The 19783-nt window shown below is 48.5% G+C and overlaps 1 protein-coding gene across 6 annotated transcripts; it reads left to right on the forward strand.

Annotated features, from left to right (window-relative positions):
* Positions 1-693: 693 nt before the first annotated feature.
* LOC131211416 (profilin) lies at positions 694-17947 on the forward strand. Of its 6 annotated transcripts, none has more exons than XM_058204862.1 (4): positions 694-792; positions 2098-2330; positions 14349-14520; positions 16255-17947. In XM_058204862.1, the coding sequence occupies exons 2-4, from the start codon at positions 2220-2222 to the stop codon at positions 16350-16352; spliced, it is 381 nt and encodes a 126-aa protein (XP_058060845.1). In that variant the 5' UTR covers positions 694-792; positions 2098-2219; the 3' UTR covers positions 16353-17947. The 6 variants fall into 6 exon arrangements, with proteins under 6 accessions (XP_058060845.1, XP_058060846.1, XP_058060848.1 ...); XM_058204863.1 differs by having other exon boundaries at positions 729-869; XM_058204865.1 differs by having other exon boundaries at positions 736-883.
* Positions 17948-19783: the final 1836 nt, after the last annotated feature.

Raw genomic sequence — 19783 nt, forward strand, 5'->3', positions numbered from 1 at the left:
ATTTGTAGTATTTACCTGCATCGTAATGTGTTTGTTGCGAACGCCCGAGGGTTTTGGTGGGAGGTCATACGCAAAATCAATCATATCGTCGATGTTCTGGCATCTTACTCCCCGTTCGTTCATCATCCGCTGTAAGTCCCTGAAGCACGCAATCGCATGTCCTTTGTTTGTGCCCATCGCCAGGGCCACATCCTCCCACGCTTCGTCGACTTCGTGCCCACTATTATTCCAATCCAATAAACAGCGATATTTGGCAACAGCTTCAACTAAATACACGAAATCCATTTTAATTTTACCACTTTGCGCGCAAACCTTAACCTGCAAAATTTGCCGGCCTAACTCCACCGCCCAACGCCACCAACTCCAGATTGTTCAAGAAGTTCTTCGCCTCGATTTAACACAATTTTATGGTTTGAAAAACACTTTTTTATTCAGGATGGTCTATCTGAACGTGCACAGGTTTCAACGAGACTCCAATTTATGAATTCCATAAATGTTCGCAATTTTCAAAATGTTCCCAAAATGTTGTTCAAAAAAACCGCAGAACTTATGGAACAATTCAATTTAGGCGGAACTTTTAGAGGCCGGGAACGCAAAATGTCAGGTTTGCGTACCTACAAGCGAAAACCAGGGACCGGGAACGCGAAAAGAGACCGCGAAGGCAAAAAACAGAGACTGGGAACGCAGAGTCGAATTTTCCGAATCTTCAGACAGAGACAGGCGGTCAGACTGAAGAGAGAGACGAGAGAAAGACCCGATTCAACCTACGAAAATCCCGAAGAAGAGATCTCTGTAATCAAGATAATATAATAATTTCAACAAAATTAAAATTCGAAATATGAAAATTTGACTTCTCGTAGCTCAATCAGGTTCGCTACAAAAGGTGTTGTTTCACTGAAAACTAGAGTGGTTCTTTAGCAGTTTTAGTACATTTTAGTTGTATATTTTCGAAGACGTTGTACGGTAAATTTTCACTGTTCACCCGGATAGAAGGACTTAAAACTCCTCGTAGCTTCCATCGGATCCGTTTTTCGCCCTCTCCGTGGAAATCTCGCTGGAAGATTTCTTATCGTGTTTCTCCATTGCAAGGTGCCTCCGTACATGGTGATTCGTTGAACGAGCGGAGGGAACTTCCCAAGTCCAATACTACAATCTAGCCGTAAAACAAAAGTGTTCGTTCACCGAGTTTACATTGATTAGACCAACTCCTTTTTCATGAATTGATCTTGCCAGTATTTCTTGGTCCTTGAATAAACCCTTTGAATTGGATAGTGAATCTGGCTAGACAAGGACCATATCGTTGTTATTCTAGTTTTGCTATTATAACAACGATATGCCAGACTCAATAGAAAACTGCGTACGCCATCATTTCGTCGAGTAGTTTTGTTTATCAGGAAAAGTGCTTCGTTGGACGTATTCCGCTGAAAATCGATGAGAAGACCAGGCGAAATGTGAAGCACCGGGCTGAGGAATACGGGAAGAAAACAAGAAAGAAAAGCGACGAACGCACGAATGTGTGCGTTCAGGCGATGCGTGTGTATGGGTGTCCGAGGAAACAGCTTGTGCGCTGGTGTGCGCTATGTGCTGCAAAAATGCGCATCAAAGTGCCGTACAGTGGTGTGTGTGCGGGAACCGCCAGCAGTGTGCGTGCGCGCGAAGGGAGAGAGAGCGAGATAAAGAAAAGAAAGCGAGTTGATGGTTCCTGGGTGCCGAGAAAGATTCACGCATTTTAGTTTACAGTGAGGTTGTGGTGAGTCCTTCTCAACTCCAGGTGGTGAGTGCGTCGGACATCTGCGACTTTTATTGCTACAAAACGGCAGGGAAAACGTGGAGACCGCTGGCAAAAAGGATATTTGTTCAGTGCAGATTGGCGAGCGGCATTCTGTCGCCGAGATCTAGGTGTCCTTCTTGCAAAGTCGGCATTTTTGTCAACACCGCCAGTGGACAGTGCAGACATTGGCGTGGTGTGCATAAAGGCGTTAGCGTGAACAAGTGACTTTTCGAACCGTTTTCTACTGGACATTCATGTATCGGGGGAAAGCAGATTAATTTTACCATTCCTTTCGTGTTTTTCTCCTTCGTTGTGTGCTTGATTAGGCAATAGAGAAAGAAGTAGCTCGAAAGCTATAAATAAAAGGAAGTTACCGGATCCAAGTGTCCCGGAAACAGGAAGCAGAGCAGTAACGCATCCCCATCGTAGAGATTTATAAATCGTAAACATGAGCTGGCAGGATTACGTCGACAATCAGCTTCTCGCTTCCCAGTGCGTGTCAAAGGCGGCCATCGCTGGACACGATGGTGGTGTATGGGCCAAGTCGGAAGGTTTCGAGGTAAGTCTGAGCCGGGTCCGTTCTTTTTTTACCGGCGCTGGCGGGAGAATTGTAGAACGCCAGTTAACCTTTTCCGTCATTTTGGGCCATAATGATCAGCATTAGCCGGCTTTTACGCTTCCTAGAATAGGAACATAGCGGCTGGTATATTGGGAATACTGCAAAGTGTGGTGAGAGAACGCGAAATGGCGGAGAGTGAGTGAGCGGCAGTGAGATGAGCGCGAGTGAGCCTAGGATGGAACAATGAGTGTGAGCTGAAAAGGAATCTTCAGATTTTTCGTTAAGGGTGTGACCGATGATGCGTCGAATTATTGGCTGATTGGATAATTTTTCTTAACGCGCTCCAATACTAGACTGAAGTGCATGATTATCGCAATTCACTTTAAGAGGACGCTTTTTCTGCACATTTCTGATTGCATCATAGCAAACTGTGTGTCACGCGAGCAGTATGACGGGAAGGGATGAAGTTGGAATGAAAAAATATTTGCAGAAAGATGGATTCTACGAATCGCGCTCACTGTTTTCGGTGTCCGGTCCGGTTTGACTTTTAAATTGATGACTAATTTAAGGACTTATCGGTACACCCTGTGACTGCGAATGCGTGCAACGTGTGTTAATTGGAAGAAGAGTCCGCAACGGTGGGTGAGAAGAAGAAGAACCTGCCGGCTCACTTTACCGGATTTTCAAAATGGCGTTCCGCGGAATGATACGAGAAATTCTTCTCATCACGTTGAGCGGCGAGTGTGTTTTATTGACTCTCGGCTCTCTCTCGCACTAACACACTCATGCATGTAGTTTCTATTTTTTATATCAAACGTAACAAATGTTGTCTGTGCCAAATGTTCCTCTCATAAAGTAGTAACTAAATCGAAAAACACAATGTCAAACGGTTATGGGAAAGCTGGGTATTGATATTTTTTATCGGGGGATATTCTCTCACTCGCCATTCTCTTCTCGCTAGTTTTGCAAACACGCACACCAATGGCAGTGGTAGTAGTAGTGAGATAATGTTGCTCGTTGGATTGCGCGAGTGTGAGTAAGTCTTCGGTGAAAAGATGATAAAAAAATTGCCGGCGAATTTTTCTTCCACTTCATTCTCCTTTCCTCTCTTCTCTCGCGCTCTCTTTCGCCAGCAAAACGTGCGATGAAGCGAACACAACGAACGATCCACGTTTAGCCGGTTGCGCAAAGCGGAAACCGGAAAACTAGATGCGAAAGCTGTCTGTGTTGTTCGGCAAACTTGATGTACCTCAAACTCTTTCGTGAATTGCCGCAGATAGAGGCCATAGAATTCTTTTTCCTTCCTATCCCTGGCTGGGACACTGAACTCCCTGATTCGATTCCTGATTCCTCAAGAAGGGGGAGATCGAACCAGCAGTTTCAGATCTTTGGTGATCATTTTATAATCCTCTGCCGAAGCTGTTCATCCCACGGGCGAAGTAGTGCATTCTTTCGTAGTTCTCGCTGGCGGCCCTTCGATCCCGACACATAACATATTCCCCGCACCGCACACTGCGGCGTGGTTTGGTGCTGTCATCCATTAATCAGCCGCGCGGTGCCTCAATCTGTCGTTTGCCTGCAATACACAGAGCGCGCATTGTGGCTCTATTGGGGTAACAGCACACGGACGGGGCGCACCCTTCTTGTTCGGCTGGGAAAACCGACTTCCCGCGGATGACTCATGCTCGTTTCCACCGTTTGTTTCAGTCCAATATGCCCCTGCCCAAAGTGATGTGATAAGTCACCGAGGTGTCCATAGGCGAGATAAAAGATCGATTTACATGGGCTTACTTTTTTTTATTTTACAAAATCAATAATGGCTGTGAGTATGTGCCAGTCGGTGGTTGCCTTGGTTGGGTTATAGAGAATTTCATGTTGCAAACATACCTTCATAGGTAACCTAACCCTTTCGCCTAGGTTTTGTATGAAAATTCCCATAATTTTACATAAAAATGTAGTTTCAGTTGTTTCAGTTTTTTAGGACAGAGAAGATGGAATAAATTTTCTTACAAAACGTGTTGTGACGATCCAAGAAGGGCAAAAGAACGGCACAAATCAAGGAAAGAAAGTTGCTTGGACCCCAAATGAAGTTTACCATGCGGCAAGCGGAGACCAAAGTCGTAACTCCCCATCAAATTGTTTTCTAATGAATCTCTCGCTTCTACAAGAGTGCCGACTCTCTCATGCTCCTGTTGTGGTAACGGAGTGGTAGCGCGAAATGAAGAACTCTCCTGATTTCCGGCCGATCATCTTCTGCTTGCCCCTAAAGTGTTTTTTTATTTGGGCTTCTACCGTTCTCCTTCAGAGCAAGCGCCCTCCAATGTTGGCAAATTTTGGCGTTTTCCTATCGTCCCTCTAAACACAAGGTTCGGACAGAACCTCGCCTGTACGGATTAGGCCTGGCCACACCGGTGATTGCACTTAGCCAACAGTCGGGAAACCATCTGTAAACACGATAGAAATGGATGAAACCGGAACTTCCCTCGTGGTGGTACCATCTCTCGCACTGCCAAGAAGTAGGAACAGTCCGAATCGAAAAAGAGGTAGCGTTCGATTCGACCGGCACCGTTGGCTCGGATGCTTTGGGTTAGCGGAAGCGAAAAATCGAGGGGAAAGAGAAAGTTCACGTTGGGTTTGTGGCCACGAGACTTGGTTCGGTTCGACCGACTACGGGCCGGGACTTGCCGGGACAGACTTGCGTTTCAAAGTTCGATACGTTTCATCTTCCTCGTCCGCGCAAGGTGAAGGTAAAACGAAAGGTTGTCTTTTTCGGTTGGTAGACGACCATTAATGGGGCCATCGTCGCTGCGCGACGGGGACCGGGGAGCGGGTTCATAAATATTTCAACAAAAACTTCCACCACCAATAAGCCGGCCACAATGGACGGAGTTTGAACTTTCCGCTATTTAGTTTGTTTCTTCAGCATTAATTTTATTTACGAAGACATGATGCGCGAGGCCGCCGCAGAAAGAGGTACCTTATAGGAAGTTTTAATCGAATGGATATAACCTTTTCCTAGGGATTCCTTCGACTTACGGAACGCGGTATTTATTCCCCCTTTGCTGGTGGTCGGTCTGTTGTCACCCTCCTCAAAGAGACCGCAATCTTGGGTCGCTGGGTATCAAGGTTACTTATCGACGACGAGGTGTAGCCAGGTCGCAACAACATGTGAAGCGGAGGAAACTAGAAAATTGAAAATTATGAATCATTCATTAGTGGCGCGGAGATGCGCTGTACCTTTTCGGGTCTCGCGTTTAGTGAACGAAAACACCAAAAAACATCCGTTTCTCACATTTTCTCGGTAATAAATCGAATTTGCCGCTTTTTGATATATGGCCCAAGAAAGAAGCGAAGCCCCCTGGTTAACCCAATGCGAACGAAGAGAGAGAGAGAGAGTCCCATGGGTGTTGAACCCTTTTGTGGTGTGTCATTCATTTTTTTTGTATTGTACAATTATGCCGCTCAATGTTCACGGTTGTTGAGTTTTTGTAGCATTAGTTGTTGAGGCATCGAAAGAATTGTGTAAAGGTTTATTTGTTATCGAACAACCGAAGACAAATCAGCGTGAAATGAAGCGAGTATTGTGTGCTCCTTCCAGGGGTCAGACGACAATCGGCCAGCGCAAGTGGCACGGGATTCCTGAGAGAGTAGGTTAAGGTCACGACGGTGGCGGCGACGGTGACTCCCTGATTGCTTAACGTTTACAACCAATTTTAGTGCTGATGACCATCACCCTACTCGGTTCCAAGACACAGAGGGGGCCCTCGGAAGACAAGGAATCGGCAAGAGACAACAGCAAAACGCCACATGTTTTGGGAGAAGCACACCTCTCAGCTGGTTTTAGGTCGTCAGGTCTCAGCCACGTAAGAAACTACAGGAAATCCAATTACCCTTGGGCAAGGTCGGACTGGTTGTGCACCTTGAGGGCGACGGCTGGTAGGCAGAGGCGGGTGTGTTATGGATTGCAGGCACTGCTGCGCTAGAGAGGCCGCCGAGACAGGCCAGGGGGTCTACTATACTATCAGTCGCCGCGCGCACAGCGTAATTGAAATGCGACGCATACGCCGCCGCCATAGGGATCGTGGTGGATATGGCTGCTGAAGCAAACAGAAACCAAGCCCTGTGTGCATTTGCCTGCGCTATTAAGTAACACAAAGCTTCACACAACAGCAACACAACTATGTGGACTGGAATGGCCAGGAGGTACACTATCTTTTTTCCACCTGCGCCCACCACCCCCCGGATAGTATCACACCCAACGGAGGCCGCGCAACAGAAGCGGGCTGAGAGCTTCCCCCAGACCCTGACCGGCGGTTGCAGCAGTGCACTTTTTGCACTCGACAACAAATGGCACACCGAAGTGAAGTGCCGCGTCGTCTGTTCACACAAAGAGACGGTCTCAGCGGCTGAAGGTAGCGCAACACACTTCATTATCACCTACCAAAACATGCACAACGCCGCGCGTTTTGCGTGAGTCACACTGCGGTGCTTATTAGTGTGCTGGAAGTTCTCCATAATGACAATCAGCTGGGTAGAGTAATATAGGCTTCCCTCCTTCGATTGGGGGTCTAGAAAATTCCATCACCCCTAGGGGCGATGTGGACATTTGTTTTTTTGCGCTGCTCACGAGAAGCTCTGATAATCAATCACACATTCGTCGGATGATGTCGCGGTGTCGCAAAAGCCCAGAGCCGGTTATGTAGAGAAGAACAACGTCTCGAGCGTCTATATTTTCACATTCTCTCTCCTTCGCACCGAGCTTTTGAAGGTTGGCGAGTTTTGTCGCCCCACCATCCCCAATCGAAGGCTCTCCCAGACCTCAGTGAGTCGCGTGTTTGCCATTTTAATGGAAATCTTGGGCCATATTTCGTTACAACGGCGCACAGAGGGATTCGTGTACATCCTGTGTGGGATTTGGCTCGAGTACGTGATTCGTGGCCTTTTTGCCGATAAACTTGATCAATCTTAACATAAAAATTGTTGCACAATAAAACCACTGTTGAATAATTACTCCCGGAGTGCAGTTGACCACGCGACGGCGTAACCAGTTTTGGTTAATGAGAATTGCAGAAGCTTCCAGTACGTTTCGTCGGGAGAGAGCCATTAGTAATGCTGCGCGTCATCCTGCTTGGCTGGTGGCAACAACTGTCTAACCTTGCTGAGCTCTCGCGGGATGACAAATGGCTGGCTGGTGAACGATGATGTGTGCGTACTGCTCCACACAGACCCTCGCTGCCCAGAAACCTGGGGCTGGTCAAGGAATTCTAGTGCCATACTATTACGCTTGCCTTTGCTACAAACAGTATTTTTGTACTTTCCATCGGGCGCTATGGCCACTGTTCGTACGTGTGGTCACGTTTTGTGCAAAATACGTAAATCGCGACCCTCGTGTGCCTCACTTCACACAGGACGGGGTAGGCCTTCAGTCCGCGGGCGGCCGTCCCGAAAGAGAAAAAGAGAGACCAACCGACCGAATGGACATGAGTGTCTGGGACAAGGTTTTCGCGGGGCTGAATGTGTTTCGTCAATGCACTTAGTAGGTGTGCCCCAGCAGTTGCAGCAGTTGCACCAATTGTTGCTATCCATCGTATGGGACTCGCTTTCCTTTGAGCGTTCCATCTACGGACTTTTACAGGGAACACGACGTTGGAAGCGTTCCATCTTTGCACACACCACGGGGTCGTTTGATTTTTGATTATTTGGGTTAAAGGACCTTAAAGCAAATATTCTTCATTTAGCTGAGTTTTGCACTCTAGTATGTTCTACTTCGCTCAATAGCGCTTCGGAAAACATCATTTTTCGAGACAGGTTACTGAACCGTTCGCGAAAGGGCACGTGCCGCCAAACAGACCCAAAAAAGCAAACGAGCGGCAGTGTCGAAGGCTAAAAACTGATGTTGCATTTTCTGCATTCTAAATCTGTACCGATACACGCCGCCGACGCACAACCGATCGGCGGTGCTGACGACATCCTATCGTCACCCTAAATGGTGTACACTTCCTTTCTTCGTGATTGAAGCGTGTGCTCTTGTTATGCAGCGCGCGCGCAAGACCAGAGTTCGCGAGATCATCGAACTGCCTTGTGAAGCGCATCGAATCGCGAATTTTACTTCCTTCTTCGCGGGTGTCGTGTGTCTGGCGATGGCGTCTAACGTACTGTGGAACTCGATGAGCTATTTTAAGAATATTCCTCCCCCGAAAATGCTCACTCGCGCGAACCGTGTCCTAGAGTGGAGTATGATGGGAATGTTTTTGGGGATGGTAATTTCGTACAGTTTTCACTCTCGGTGATGGCACCCAAAAGGCTGCTGCATCCTCTCGATAGTGAAGAGGTGGAACGATTGGCGGATTAAGATGCCCGCGAGAAGAGCGTGACGAAGCCGTCCTAAAAGCGTCACATGACGTAATGGATGTGGGTGACGACGGATTCCGAGAGATGCACAAGAGACTTCCGATTAGTCATCGTTCGTCGCAGGGGCCGACTTCGGATCACATCGGAAACGAAAAAGTCCGTCTCATTAAATCGATTAGTTGGTGACGGTGAAACATGACTCAGGAATGTTGTTCGAGAATGACTACTCGAAACTCGTCTTACGTGAATCGTGTGTTAGCCACGATGAGTGTAAAAAGAAAGGACATTTATTTAACATTCTCCGCAAACCCTTTAGTTGTTTACCAGATATTTTTTCTGTTTCTTAATGAGCATAGAAAAAGGCCTGCCTTTACCGTCTGGCTTGCTCCTCGAGGCTTTTAAGATAACGGATAACACATAATACGAAGTAATTTCATACCGTTCTCTTCAACCGGTCCACTACTCCTCTCAGCGACTTCTTCGATTCATGCTAGCGTGTTTGGCCGGCACCGCAGGCAGACCGAGCAGCTCGGCCGTGGCCGACACACGATCTTTTCTTTCACTTTCCTAAGCCTTTAAGGCTTTCGCTGGGGCCATTCTTGTGTGGCTCTCGTGAGCGCTGCTTCGTCCGATGGTTGGATGACTACAGGTAATAGGCAGACGCCGGCAGCTGACCACAGGACCGACCCCCGAGAACCGCACGGGGCTCTAATGGTTCGGAAAACAGACCGATTTCGTCATGCCAATCATCGCAAGCTTTTCGCGCCAACCTATGGGTCCAGTCGACTTCTAGCTGTTGTTGGATTGGGGGTCCGGTTAGCTTCTTCCCTGCTCTCCTCCACCACCGCGCCAAGCCCTCCACGCTCTGGGGCTAATGACGTGATAATTGATTAAATGGTGGAAAAGCAGCCTTTTAATGCCTATCAGCTGCTGCCGCCCCGGAATGTAGAAAGGAAGCGAAACTCTAGCTTGAGTTGCGTGAGCAAGCGACAGAGCGAGAAAGAAAGAGAATAGGAGAGGCCCATTAACTGCGACCGGAAGGAACCCAGAACGGGCCGGTGGCTGGTCTGCTATCGTGTGTGTTTACTCTGGGTAAAAAATGGGGGGCAGCACCACCGCCGTTAATAGGATGTTTAAATGATGTCTAGTTTGTTACGGGGGGCCATTAAGGGACTTGCAACTAGACTTCTCTGCATCGTAAAGCAGCAAACTGCACATGATGGGAAAACAAACAAAACGGTCGTATCGCGCCCGCTCGGACATGACATGTGTTCTGTTTGATGATCGTGCGTGAATTCCTGTGGCGTTGTCTGCTACTATCTACCGACCGACGGATCGGAGCCGCCGCAAGAGAAGACAAAAAAAAATATATGTAAATTTCGGAGCAAGTCACGATTTCCGGAAGGTGAAGAAAGCGGAAACGTACACATTCCACGTGCGACCTGACAAAAATTAGTGGCTCGTGATGATAGTGTTTCAGACGGGGGCTGCTGTTGCTTGGTCAGCAGGTATCGTAGCGAAAGCGCATCGCAATGCCTGATGATATTCGGGTGGTGGATGATATTTCGCGCGACACTAGGAAAACAAAAAATATATGAAGAAATGAAAACCCGACCAAAAGGCGGTGGCCCAAATCGAAGTTAATTGCCCGGAACGCGGTGAAGAAGAGATAGGGCCCCGCCGCCGTCGGCCGTGCCACGGTCATGGACGGTGTTCCCCTCGCCGTGGACACCCCCCCTTTGACTCTGCTCGTTTTGGTTCATACTTGTTTTCGGCTGCGCAAAACTGAGTTGTAAAACCGGGCAAAAGGATTGTGTTGTGTCCACAGCGAGCCACAGAGCGATAGAGAGAGATGGGTGGGTTTTGCGAATCCACCGACTGGTTCCGGTCCGATTTGTGCGCCCGCGATCCTTAGGTCGAGAAGAAGATTTTGGATGCTCCAATGGGCTCCGGCATAAATGTTTAGTAAACCGGCGCAATCCAGCAAGCCACACAGTTTGGCACGCCACAGCAACCTATTCAGTTTCGGGCGCGCACCGTACAGCCATTTATTATGCCATATGCCCGACCGCTGGCTTAAGTTGAGTAAGAGTGTGGTCAAAGAACTTCATATAAGCTATCGGTTTGGGCGAAAAGTAAGAAAAAGTGAAACCTTTTCGGCCGGCGATTGAGGCCTCTCTATGCCCTCCTCGCTACGTATAAGGAATGGTATGCCGATGGCATTCCTCGCATGCCGTAGATAGACGAAATCATTATCCCATTTTAGACGGGGACGGCCAATCGCTTGGCGAAGTGAACTGATGATATTTCGAACAGCCGTTTTCGCTTCGAACGCAGCGCGAAAGGCGCAGCTCTTAAACTTGAGCCGCGATCGCTATTTTTGCTGAAGTTCGCTTCGGATTACACGACTCGCGGGTTTTCTCCGTTGGAGATCGTGCATGACCTTCGCCCCACCTTCGTTTGGCGTGAAATTAGATGACGATCTACGGGAGACGCAACTTCTTGATCCACTTTCCACCCGAATAGCCAATTATCGGAGGTGGATTTGATGATCTTCTCAAAGACACGCGACTCGCGAACGCGTAAAAGTGGTACCATCGTGTTTCACCGCACAGAGTCAGTGATTTGTCATCACACCTCTCCGCTGATAGATGGCCCCGGGGAATGTTGCTCCGCAAGAAAAATTATCTACTTAAAAGGTAAAAATTGTGTACTGCGGACGCGGACCATCCACCGTCCAGCTCCAGTTGCGCGCGCAGCACCGACCTGGGCGAACACGTTTTACTCTCGGCCGGTCACAAGTTATTATAGCCTCATTTGGGCAGCGAAGGAGCCGGACGACGTCGTCGCCACCGCGTGGTGATGATGATTCAACCCACCATCATCAACGTCACGATGATGTGGTGTGTCTTGCTCTGGGGTATTTAAATCCTATTTGGTCCGCGCAGTCGTCCGCCCATCAGCATCGTGCTGATGTCGTAGGTTATGTACGAGTCGGAAAGCGTTTTTTCTTCAACTGGGATAGTTGCTGGGGGGGTCGCCAACGACGACGGTACGGTACTCCATACTCTCACGAGGACCGGATCGTAGAATGCTATATATAGACATTAAGATTCTGTGTCGACAGGGGAGACCGCGGTCTAAGGCCGCCGCGTCATAGCTCCGGTGGTCGATCTTAGGGCGTGAGAAGCTGTTACTCTTGCGTCTTGTTATGGACTGCGGTTCAACCTCGACGTCTAGCTCGGTAAGCAAATACATCACCTCTCCGATGCAACACTGATCGGGGAACGCAGCGGATCTAATTGGAAAGTTGCTCTACACCGAAAACTGGATAGTTTTACTTTCAATTTATTTTACCCACAAAAGTGTTTTCGATGACCAGCGACTGCCATGTCCGGTGTGATTTTATTCCATTTCGGAAGCATAACTGGTTTGAAAAATTACTTCTCTGTCGACGATGCCGCGGGAGAAAGAGTCGATGAAAGTGGAAGTTTGGAAAAAAAGACAGGCGGATGATTCGTATCACCAATCCCCCGCCCCACCGGTCCAATCACAGGAAGGCAGATCCGGCCTTGTATGAATGGAGAATGAGGAGAAAGTTATTAGCATATAACGCCCCGGAACACAACAGGGTCGGGGGGAGGTACATAAAATCCCGAAACAGTGTGCCCGACGCACTCTCCCAACATTGGTGATCGGGCCCAACATTGGTCGGGACACCCAACCTACGATCATCGGCCGTCAGAGACGGCAGCACATATTCGGTCGCGTTAACCCAATCAAATGATTTTATTTTCACGTAACGAAGCTGGGACGTCCCAGCTTGGTGCTCATATTTTGGAGCTTGATTGAAACCTATCATCGAGACTGTTTCTTTTGGTGCGCTGTTTGTTGTTGGGGTACGAGCATATGGGTTCCTCCTTCGTCTGTGTCCGGGTGTGTCCTCTCCGAGACCTCAGACTCTTCGAGTAAGTCGTTACACCGTCGGCGACCTCTACCGAGAGTGTAGCGTACAGACGGTTGAGCATAGTAAAATACCACAGTGTCCCGGCAACTGACGTTGATTTGATGCATGTACGTGATCATGATGCAAAAGTAAGGATTATCTGCGTGTTGTGGGCCTCTTGCATCGCCGTCTTGCCGAAGAAATCCCCCTTTTTTTTGGACCCATGGAACTCGTCGATTTGGGGAAGAAGTTCTCTCCGTGGAATCTGAAGTAATATAAATCTCTACATTTTGTTAGTAGCTTCCAAACCGAACCTTGATTCCGATGTGCGTGACCTATGAATGAAGAAACTCCGCTCTCGGTGGTGGCTTTGGGACGGTGTGGAAGACAAGACAATCTGCGCTTGATTTTGCAGATAAACTGTTGATGATTCTCGGAAGATTAGTAGAATCATGCGTTTCTCGTGCGTAACAAACGGCGATCAGGTTGTGTTAAAAATAACATTTCCTTCGTGTGGTTGTTGTTGGAGTCTAGAATCTCATCCTTTCGTTTCGTCTATGCTGACGAAACTCTCGCCCTTGATGATGATGGTGCTTTGTTTATAATTTATGCGTTGCTTGGAAACGGAACGGAAGAAGGGGTAAGGTATGGTGGGCTGGTACACACGATCGCCGTGATGTCATCCATATACTTTTCAGTCACGATCTATTGCAAATATTACATTCTGCGGGTATCTGGTCATTTTAATCGATGATTGTCCCATCAAACTCACGTGTTTTTTATGGTCGATTAATTTTTTGCTAGTTTGTGGACTTTTTATCTCCACAGACCACCAGCACCTTAAGGAAAGACACTTTTGTTCGATCAAAGTTGCCATTGGCAATCAAACCCCGTATTGTTTGGTGAGTGTGGGGGTATGCTCTTAACACCACGCGGCTTTTCGCGCATTGACTTGGGCGGAGGTTGTATTTTTTTATCGTTGTGTGCTATTTATAAAAACTATGTCAATCCTAATTTGGTTCGCGCGCCCGCGGGGCGGTGATCCTCAAGGTGAGTGAGTTTCTGTCTGCCTGTGTGCTTCTTCGAGCGAAGAATGTTTTCTTCAATTCCACGTTTAATTTTAAAACGCCAATTGAGAGTGGTGATTTGCTATGGAAGTTGATTGTGGCAGAGAAGCAAAACAGAGGCGCGTTCAATTGTCATTCTTCTTCGTTCCGTGGTCATCTTGTGTTTGGAATCGCCGCATGCTTACCTTCGGAACTGCCTGGCGGGGGAACGGACGGAACAACCACAATTCCTGGGAGGAAGCCAAAAATTCCAAACACAATATCCTTGGCGGTCGGTTTCGAACCGATTACTTGAGTGAGACACAGCCGGAGCCAGAAGTAGGCCAAACATTGAATGACATTCACAACTCAGTGCACACTCTGCTGCGGCGCTTACTGTGGTGTGTCGCTAAAGCCACTTTCGATTTCGTTCACTTTTCTGGGTTGCTGAGTGTGTATGTTCGTCGTTCTCGCGGTCCTGGCTCTCTCAGTGTCAGTGTCTGTCAGTTGGCTGTCATTCGTCGCTACCCTTTTGGGCGCGCACGTAGGATGTTTAAATCCTTGGGGCGGTGCGGTTCGCTTTAACCTTAAGCTTAATTTTTTTTCAGAACATCAAAGTTTTCATAATTGTAACATGCTCCTTCTCTTTTCTTTTTCTCATCCACATGAACGCAGGTGTCGAAAGAGGAGCTGGCCAAAATAGTACAGGGCTTCGACAAAACCGAACTGCTCACATCCGGCGGCGTGACACTAGCTGGCCAGCGTTACATTTACCTCTCCGGTACCGACCGAGTGATCCGTGCCAAACTGGGCAAGACGGGGGTACACTGCATGAAGACACAACAGGGTACGTATGCGGGACCCGGGGTTGGATCGAAAACGGAAAACAGCGACAGCAAAACCCGGCTGCAGCATCACACACACCAAACGGGGCGAGACCCAATTTTAATCAAGCGAGCATACTTTCACGCATCCATAGTAGAACCGAGCCAGCCAGTCTGTTTATCGCTGGAGCGACCTACACGATGGATGCGCAGAGTGAATCTTATTAGAATATTATCGAAATGTGTACGCTTCTCGTGGTGGCTACACGTTTGGAAATAAGTCTAACATTGCTAGAAACTTGGTCCAACAGCTAGTTGGTGCTCCGCCGCTCGGCAAATGATGTGTCGTTGTGTGCTTTAGGCTTTGGGCAATTACCGTGCAGCAGCAACAATAACAGCATTTTGGCGAAATGGTACTCGTTCCAAGAGCCGACACACCATATGTTACCCGCGCAGTGGTATTAATGCAAAAACAGGACGATTATGATTTAGATAAGGGCGCGCTAATGCTCTCCAAGGCATGTTGTTTTGATGGCGGTGCCAACAGCAGCACGCTATCTGCTAATGGATGATTGCCGACATTGCAGAGTATCAGCGGAGGCAAGCCCGAAGTGGCCTCAATGATGGCTGCCGTCTGGTGGCACCCACCCAGCGTCCATATATGATGCGTTAATGTGTCGATCTTGAAACGCATCTAAAAGTATGCTGCATTGGTACCTGTTCCCGCGTATAAAGTCAACTACATCGCATAATCATCTTTAGCCACTGCGTTCTGAACGTTCTCTCTGGTCAGCTTAACGTGGAATGTTCATTCCGATCATCACGGATACGGATATTACTAAAAAAGGGAACACCCAACAAGTGTCGTCCACGTCCTCTCACGGCAATGAGCCGACTGACCACTTTTTGCAACAGACGGTATGTTTAATTGTAGATGCGTTGGCGCTCCTTCGCGGACGTCCTCTGCGTGTGGCTGTAACTGTGTTCTTATTATGCTGCGGCATCACTCCCCGTGTGTACCGTTGGCCGGAGCTCGAAATGGTCGGCCTCAGCAAATAGATATGCTTTCCCGTGCGTCCTCGCGCCGCTCGGAACCGGTTCCGTTTTCCTCGCTCTCGTTTAGTGTTAGCGGCAGCAGGAAAAGGGGGTTGCATTTATTTGTTGCTTTTTGTGGAATGATGATGAGAAATCGACACTCTGCCCTGGCCAGGGGACTGACTGGCTATGCCCGCCGCGCTTGGCCAGAGCCATCCGGATCGCGTTTATCACACACGGGGTAAAGTTACTACTCCTTCTGGCCAAATGGAGGTTTGGTTGGTTGTGCGCTATTTATGGTAGCCGGCCGTGGTGGTGTGGCCGTTTGGTTGTTAGCTTTTCTTTTTTCCTTCTCCCAACAGAGTGCCGGGTTTTGTGTGTTGATTTTGTAGGTTTCTCCTTCGATCAGCGGGAATCGATCGCGATCGCTATCGGTTTTTCACTTGCAGAGTTAAGCAACTTTTCATAACGGTTATTTTTCTTCTATTTCTTTCCCCCCCCTTTTCTTTCCATTTACTTTTTCTGTTCCGTGCACCACGCGTTCCTGCCTTCCCACGTTCTTCTTCTGGTGTTGCCTTGGCCCCCGGCGTGGATCTTCACCACTTGGAATTGGGGAATGCTGTGCGCGCTCCCTTCGTTCGTTCGGACACTACTCTTCCCGGATCATATCATGGTGGTGTTGCTGGTGGGCATTATGTTGCGTGCTTCTTCGGCCAATGCAGCTGTTATAGTATCGATCTACGAGGAACCCGTGCAGCCGCAACAGGCGGCATCCATAGTAGAAAAGCTGGGAGATTATCTAATTACCTGTGGTTATTAGAAGGAAATAGAAATGTTCTAGTGCGGCGGTGGAGGAAGAAGGCTGAGGGGAGTAGCAGCAGCAGCAGCAGCAGCATAACGGACGGCGGCGCTCAGGATGAGAAGTGAAAAAACACACACGGGCGTTCCGGCCGGTGTCGGTGAAAATAGGAAGAACTAAGGGACGGAGATGGTGGGAGAAGCATTAGTGACGACGGGAGGCGCACGGACGGCAGAAGCCGCCCACCGCCGAAGACGCCGCTAGTGTGGTGCCGTTGTCCGCGCGAGATAAGCACACAGGGTCGTGTCCTGCGAAGCGATGAGAGGAGAGCGATGAAAACAGGGGGCCAGCAGCGCGAGAGTTGATATGCTTAAAACACATGATCAGCGGAAAGGAAAAGAGCGAAAATGAAAAGAAAAACAAGTAAATAAAGAAAGAGGGAGAGAGAAACGGAGAGACACAAGAAGAGAAAGAGAGAAAACCCGGTGGCGTGTGAGACAGAAACAAACAGAAAAAACAGAAGAAGGAAAGCAACAACGGAACAGATACTTTCATACAGCTTTTTTATAATTTAAACACTAGAAACACACTTGAATAAAGGAGAAGTGTAAGCGAAAGAGGAAGAAGACCTAAAACAACAACAGATGGAAATCAACACTCATACAACTGTGCTGGGTGAATGATTCAATTGAACAATCGAAGGAAAGAACTACAGCAGCAGCACGCCAACAACAACACCCGGAACTCCGGCCAGCAGAGAGTGTGTCTGTATGGGTGCAACGAATGTCATTTGAGAAGTGCGCCACACACAGCACTCTGATGCTTCTCTTCTCTTGTTGGCTGTGTCCTTTTATGCTGTCGCCATGGATTCAGCGGATTTTTGAACCTCATCCAACCAACCGATTCCAATTCCTCGCTCTCTCTTTCTCTCTATCTCTCTTTTTGTCTCTCTGTACATTAGCAAAACACCAGCCGCCCCCGAAAAAGGCAGGAAGCTGCCGGAAGGTAACGTACGACCTGTGTGTATTCTTGCTCTGACAGACGGGGGGGCCATCAGGAACACAGCTACCAGGCGGGGAAGATTAGAGCAGAGCAAAAGTAGTGAAAGGCGAAGATCTCGCGCAAAATGAGCCGCAAAGAAAGGGGAACAGGAAAGAGCACAAGAACGGACGCGGGAGGACGAACGTAAGGGAAGCATAGACACCACATACCGCAACAGCAGCAGCAGGACGTAAGCATATGACGCGTGACACTCAGGACACGGACGGACGCGAGACTGAGATTGACGTAGCATTGGTGGGGAAAATTACACGGAAGAGGCGCGCATTACACGAGGTTGTCGACGGAGAGAGAAAAAAGAGGAAACTAACATTAGAAGAACTCCCGCGTGGGTGGTGGTCGTAGTAGTAGAGCCAGCCACGAAGCCAACCTGTCGGCTGGCCGAGTGAATCGCGCGCACGCAGCAGCGGACGGGAAGAGGAAATTAATAATAAAACAAAAAAAAACTATTGATAATACTGTGTAAGCTTACATATTTTGTCTTTTTTTGCCTAAATGGTGTGTAAAATGTGGCTAAACGAATAAAGGAGAAAACATAAAACAGCAAAACAACTACACTGAATAACCATCTTCTTGTTTTTTGGTTTGTTTTGAGCTTCAAATCACTGACCGTAGGGCAAAACCGGAAAAGGTAGGTTCTCGAGCACTGTGGGAAATCAGATGCATCGTTAGCGAGTTTCGATGCTTCACAATCGGGTTTCCTGCGGGGGGGGCAGGGTTTTTTACTGTACGCCCCAACGCTCACCAGTCGATAAGGAATAGCTGAAAAATGAGCAAAATAAGAACACCTCATAAACTCGGACTAACCTCACATATACATTGTGCTAACGAACGAAAAAACGAACACCATGCGAGAGATAGCCACGAGGCCGTGATGATGTTGGTCGCGGTGGTCGGTATCGCGGTTTGGTTGTTGCAGCCGCCCTCCGGTATCGTAGGGGATCGATGATACGGTCGAGATAAAACCTGTGAGTGATAAATTGTACCGCAACACAGCCATGGCGAGGCGGGGGAGCAAACTGACTAGGCAACAGTGGGGGGCGAACATAAGTAGCAAGAAGGGGCCGGCCACCGGAGCATTAGGGTGTGTGCAAATGGCACAGCAGCAAACTAACAAAACGATATTACACGATAAGCAGAGATAAGCAAAAACGTGCGAACGAACTAACTACTCACATTGATTGCACAAGAAAAACATATGCGAGAGAAACGTGAAATGTGAAAACTATCGAATCGTAAGCATGGAAGAAAATAAAGAAACAACAAAGAAACCAAGAAACCGATGCAACGTGGTTGTTCCGCGTGGTGTGTATCCAATTCACGGAAAGAAAGGAATAAATAAAAGGTTTGTGCACCCTTCTGGTAGTGTTCCGGTTATCGTTTGGGACGATAAGGGACATTTCGTCAAACAATCGGTTACACGGTCAAGGCCTTCTAGGATATCGGCCTCTAGCTTCGAATCGAAACGGTTCGGAATGTAACTCGCAGTAAGCTGGGAAGAAAATCCAAGAAAGAAATGCTCTGTTAAGAATAACACTCGAAGCAAAAACATATCGCATCGCAAGCGGCTCCACAATCGAATCGCAAAAAACCCGGTTCCGGATCGAGAAAATCAGCTCCGAAGCAAAACGGGCGGCGTGAGTGAGTCAAACGAACAGGCGACCATCCAAACCCAAGTTCGGTAGGTAGCGCGTCCGTCCCGCGTGTTCGGGCCTTAACCCGATCGGCTCGGTGTTCGATCGCCGCACGGTCGGCTCTCTCATTCGGCCGCGCTCTCTGTCTCTCTCACGCACCACGCTGCTCGCAGTGTGCGATTTTGCGCGTCCTCTTCGCCTGGTTTGCCTGCCTGGTATTTTGCGGACATATTTGCCGGTTGTGGTGAGATTTTAGTTTTTCGGCAATTTGCTCCGTCGGTCATCCGGCGCCACGTGGGTCGAAGCAGTTGTTCGCCGTTTGAACCGTTCGTGCGCGGATCTTCGCGTGTGCCTAAGTGGCGTTAGATTGATCTGGGCACCTTCTTTCGGACGAAGCAAATTCAAAAACGAGCTGCAAACATGGGCACGGCGGAATCGCATAAAGTTAACGCGACGCGATAAGGGGATGTGGATGTCGGCAAAGATAAAGACACTCTGATGATAAGGATGAGCGCACTGCTTGCGTGTGATAAAAATTGACTTATCGCGGGTCTCGCTCGTCGTCGCGTTCTAATCAAATTTTCGCACATCGTGCGCGCGGAACTCTATATTGAGTAATAAGAAAAGTTCAACGTTTATTTAATTATCGAAGCGTCTTCGAGTTTCTTCGCAGCAGTTGCCCGTGGTGATGCTTGCGCAAAACCCATTCGACCGGAGCACTCTTCTTGCCGAATTTCTTGCTTCCTGGTTGGCGCCCAG

The sequence above is a fragment of the Anopheles bellator genome, chromosome 2 (assembly GCF_943735745.2).
Source record: "Anopheles bellator chromosome 2, idAnoBellAS_SP24_06.2, whole genome shotgun sequence".
Lineage (NCBI taxonomy): Eukaryota > Metazoa > Arthropoda > Insecta > Diptera > Culicidae > Anopheles > Anopheles bellator.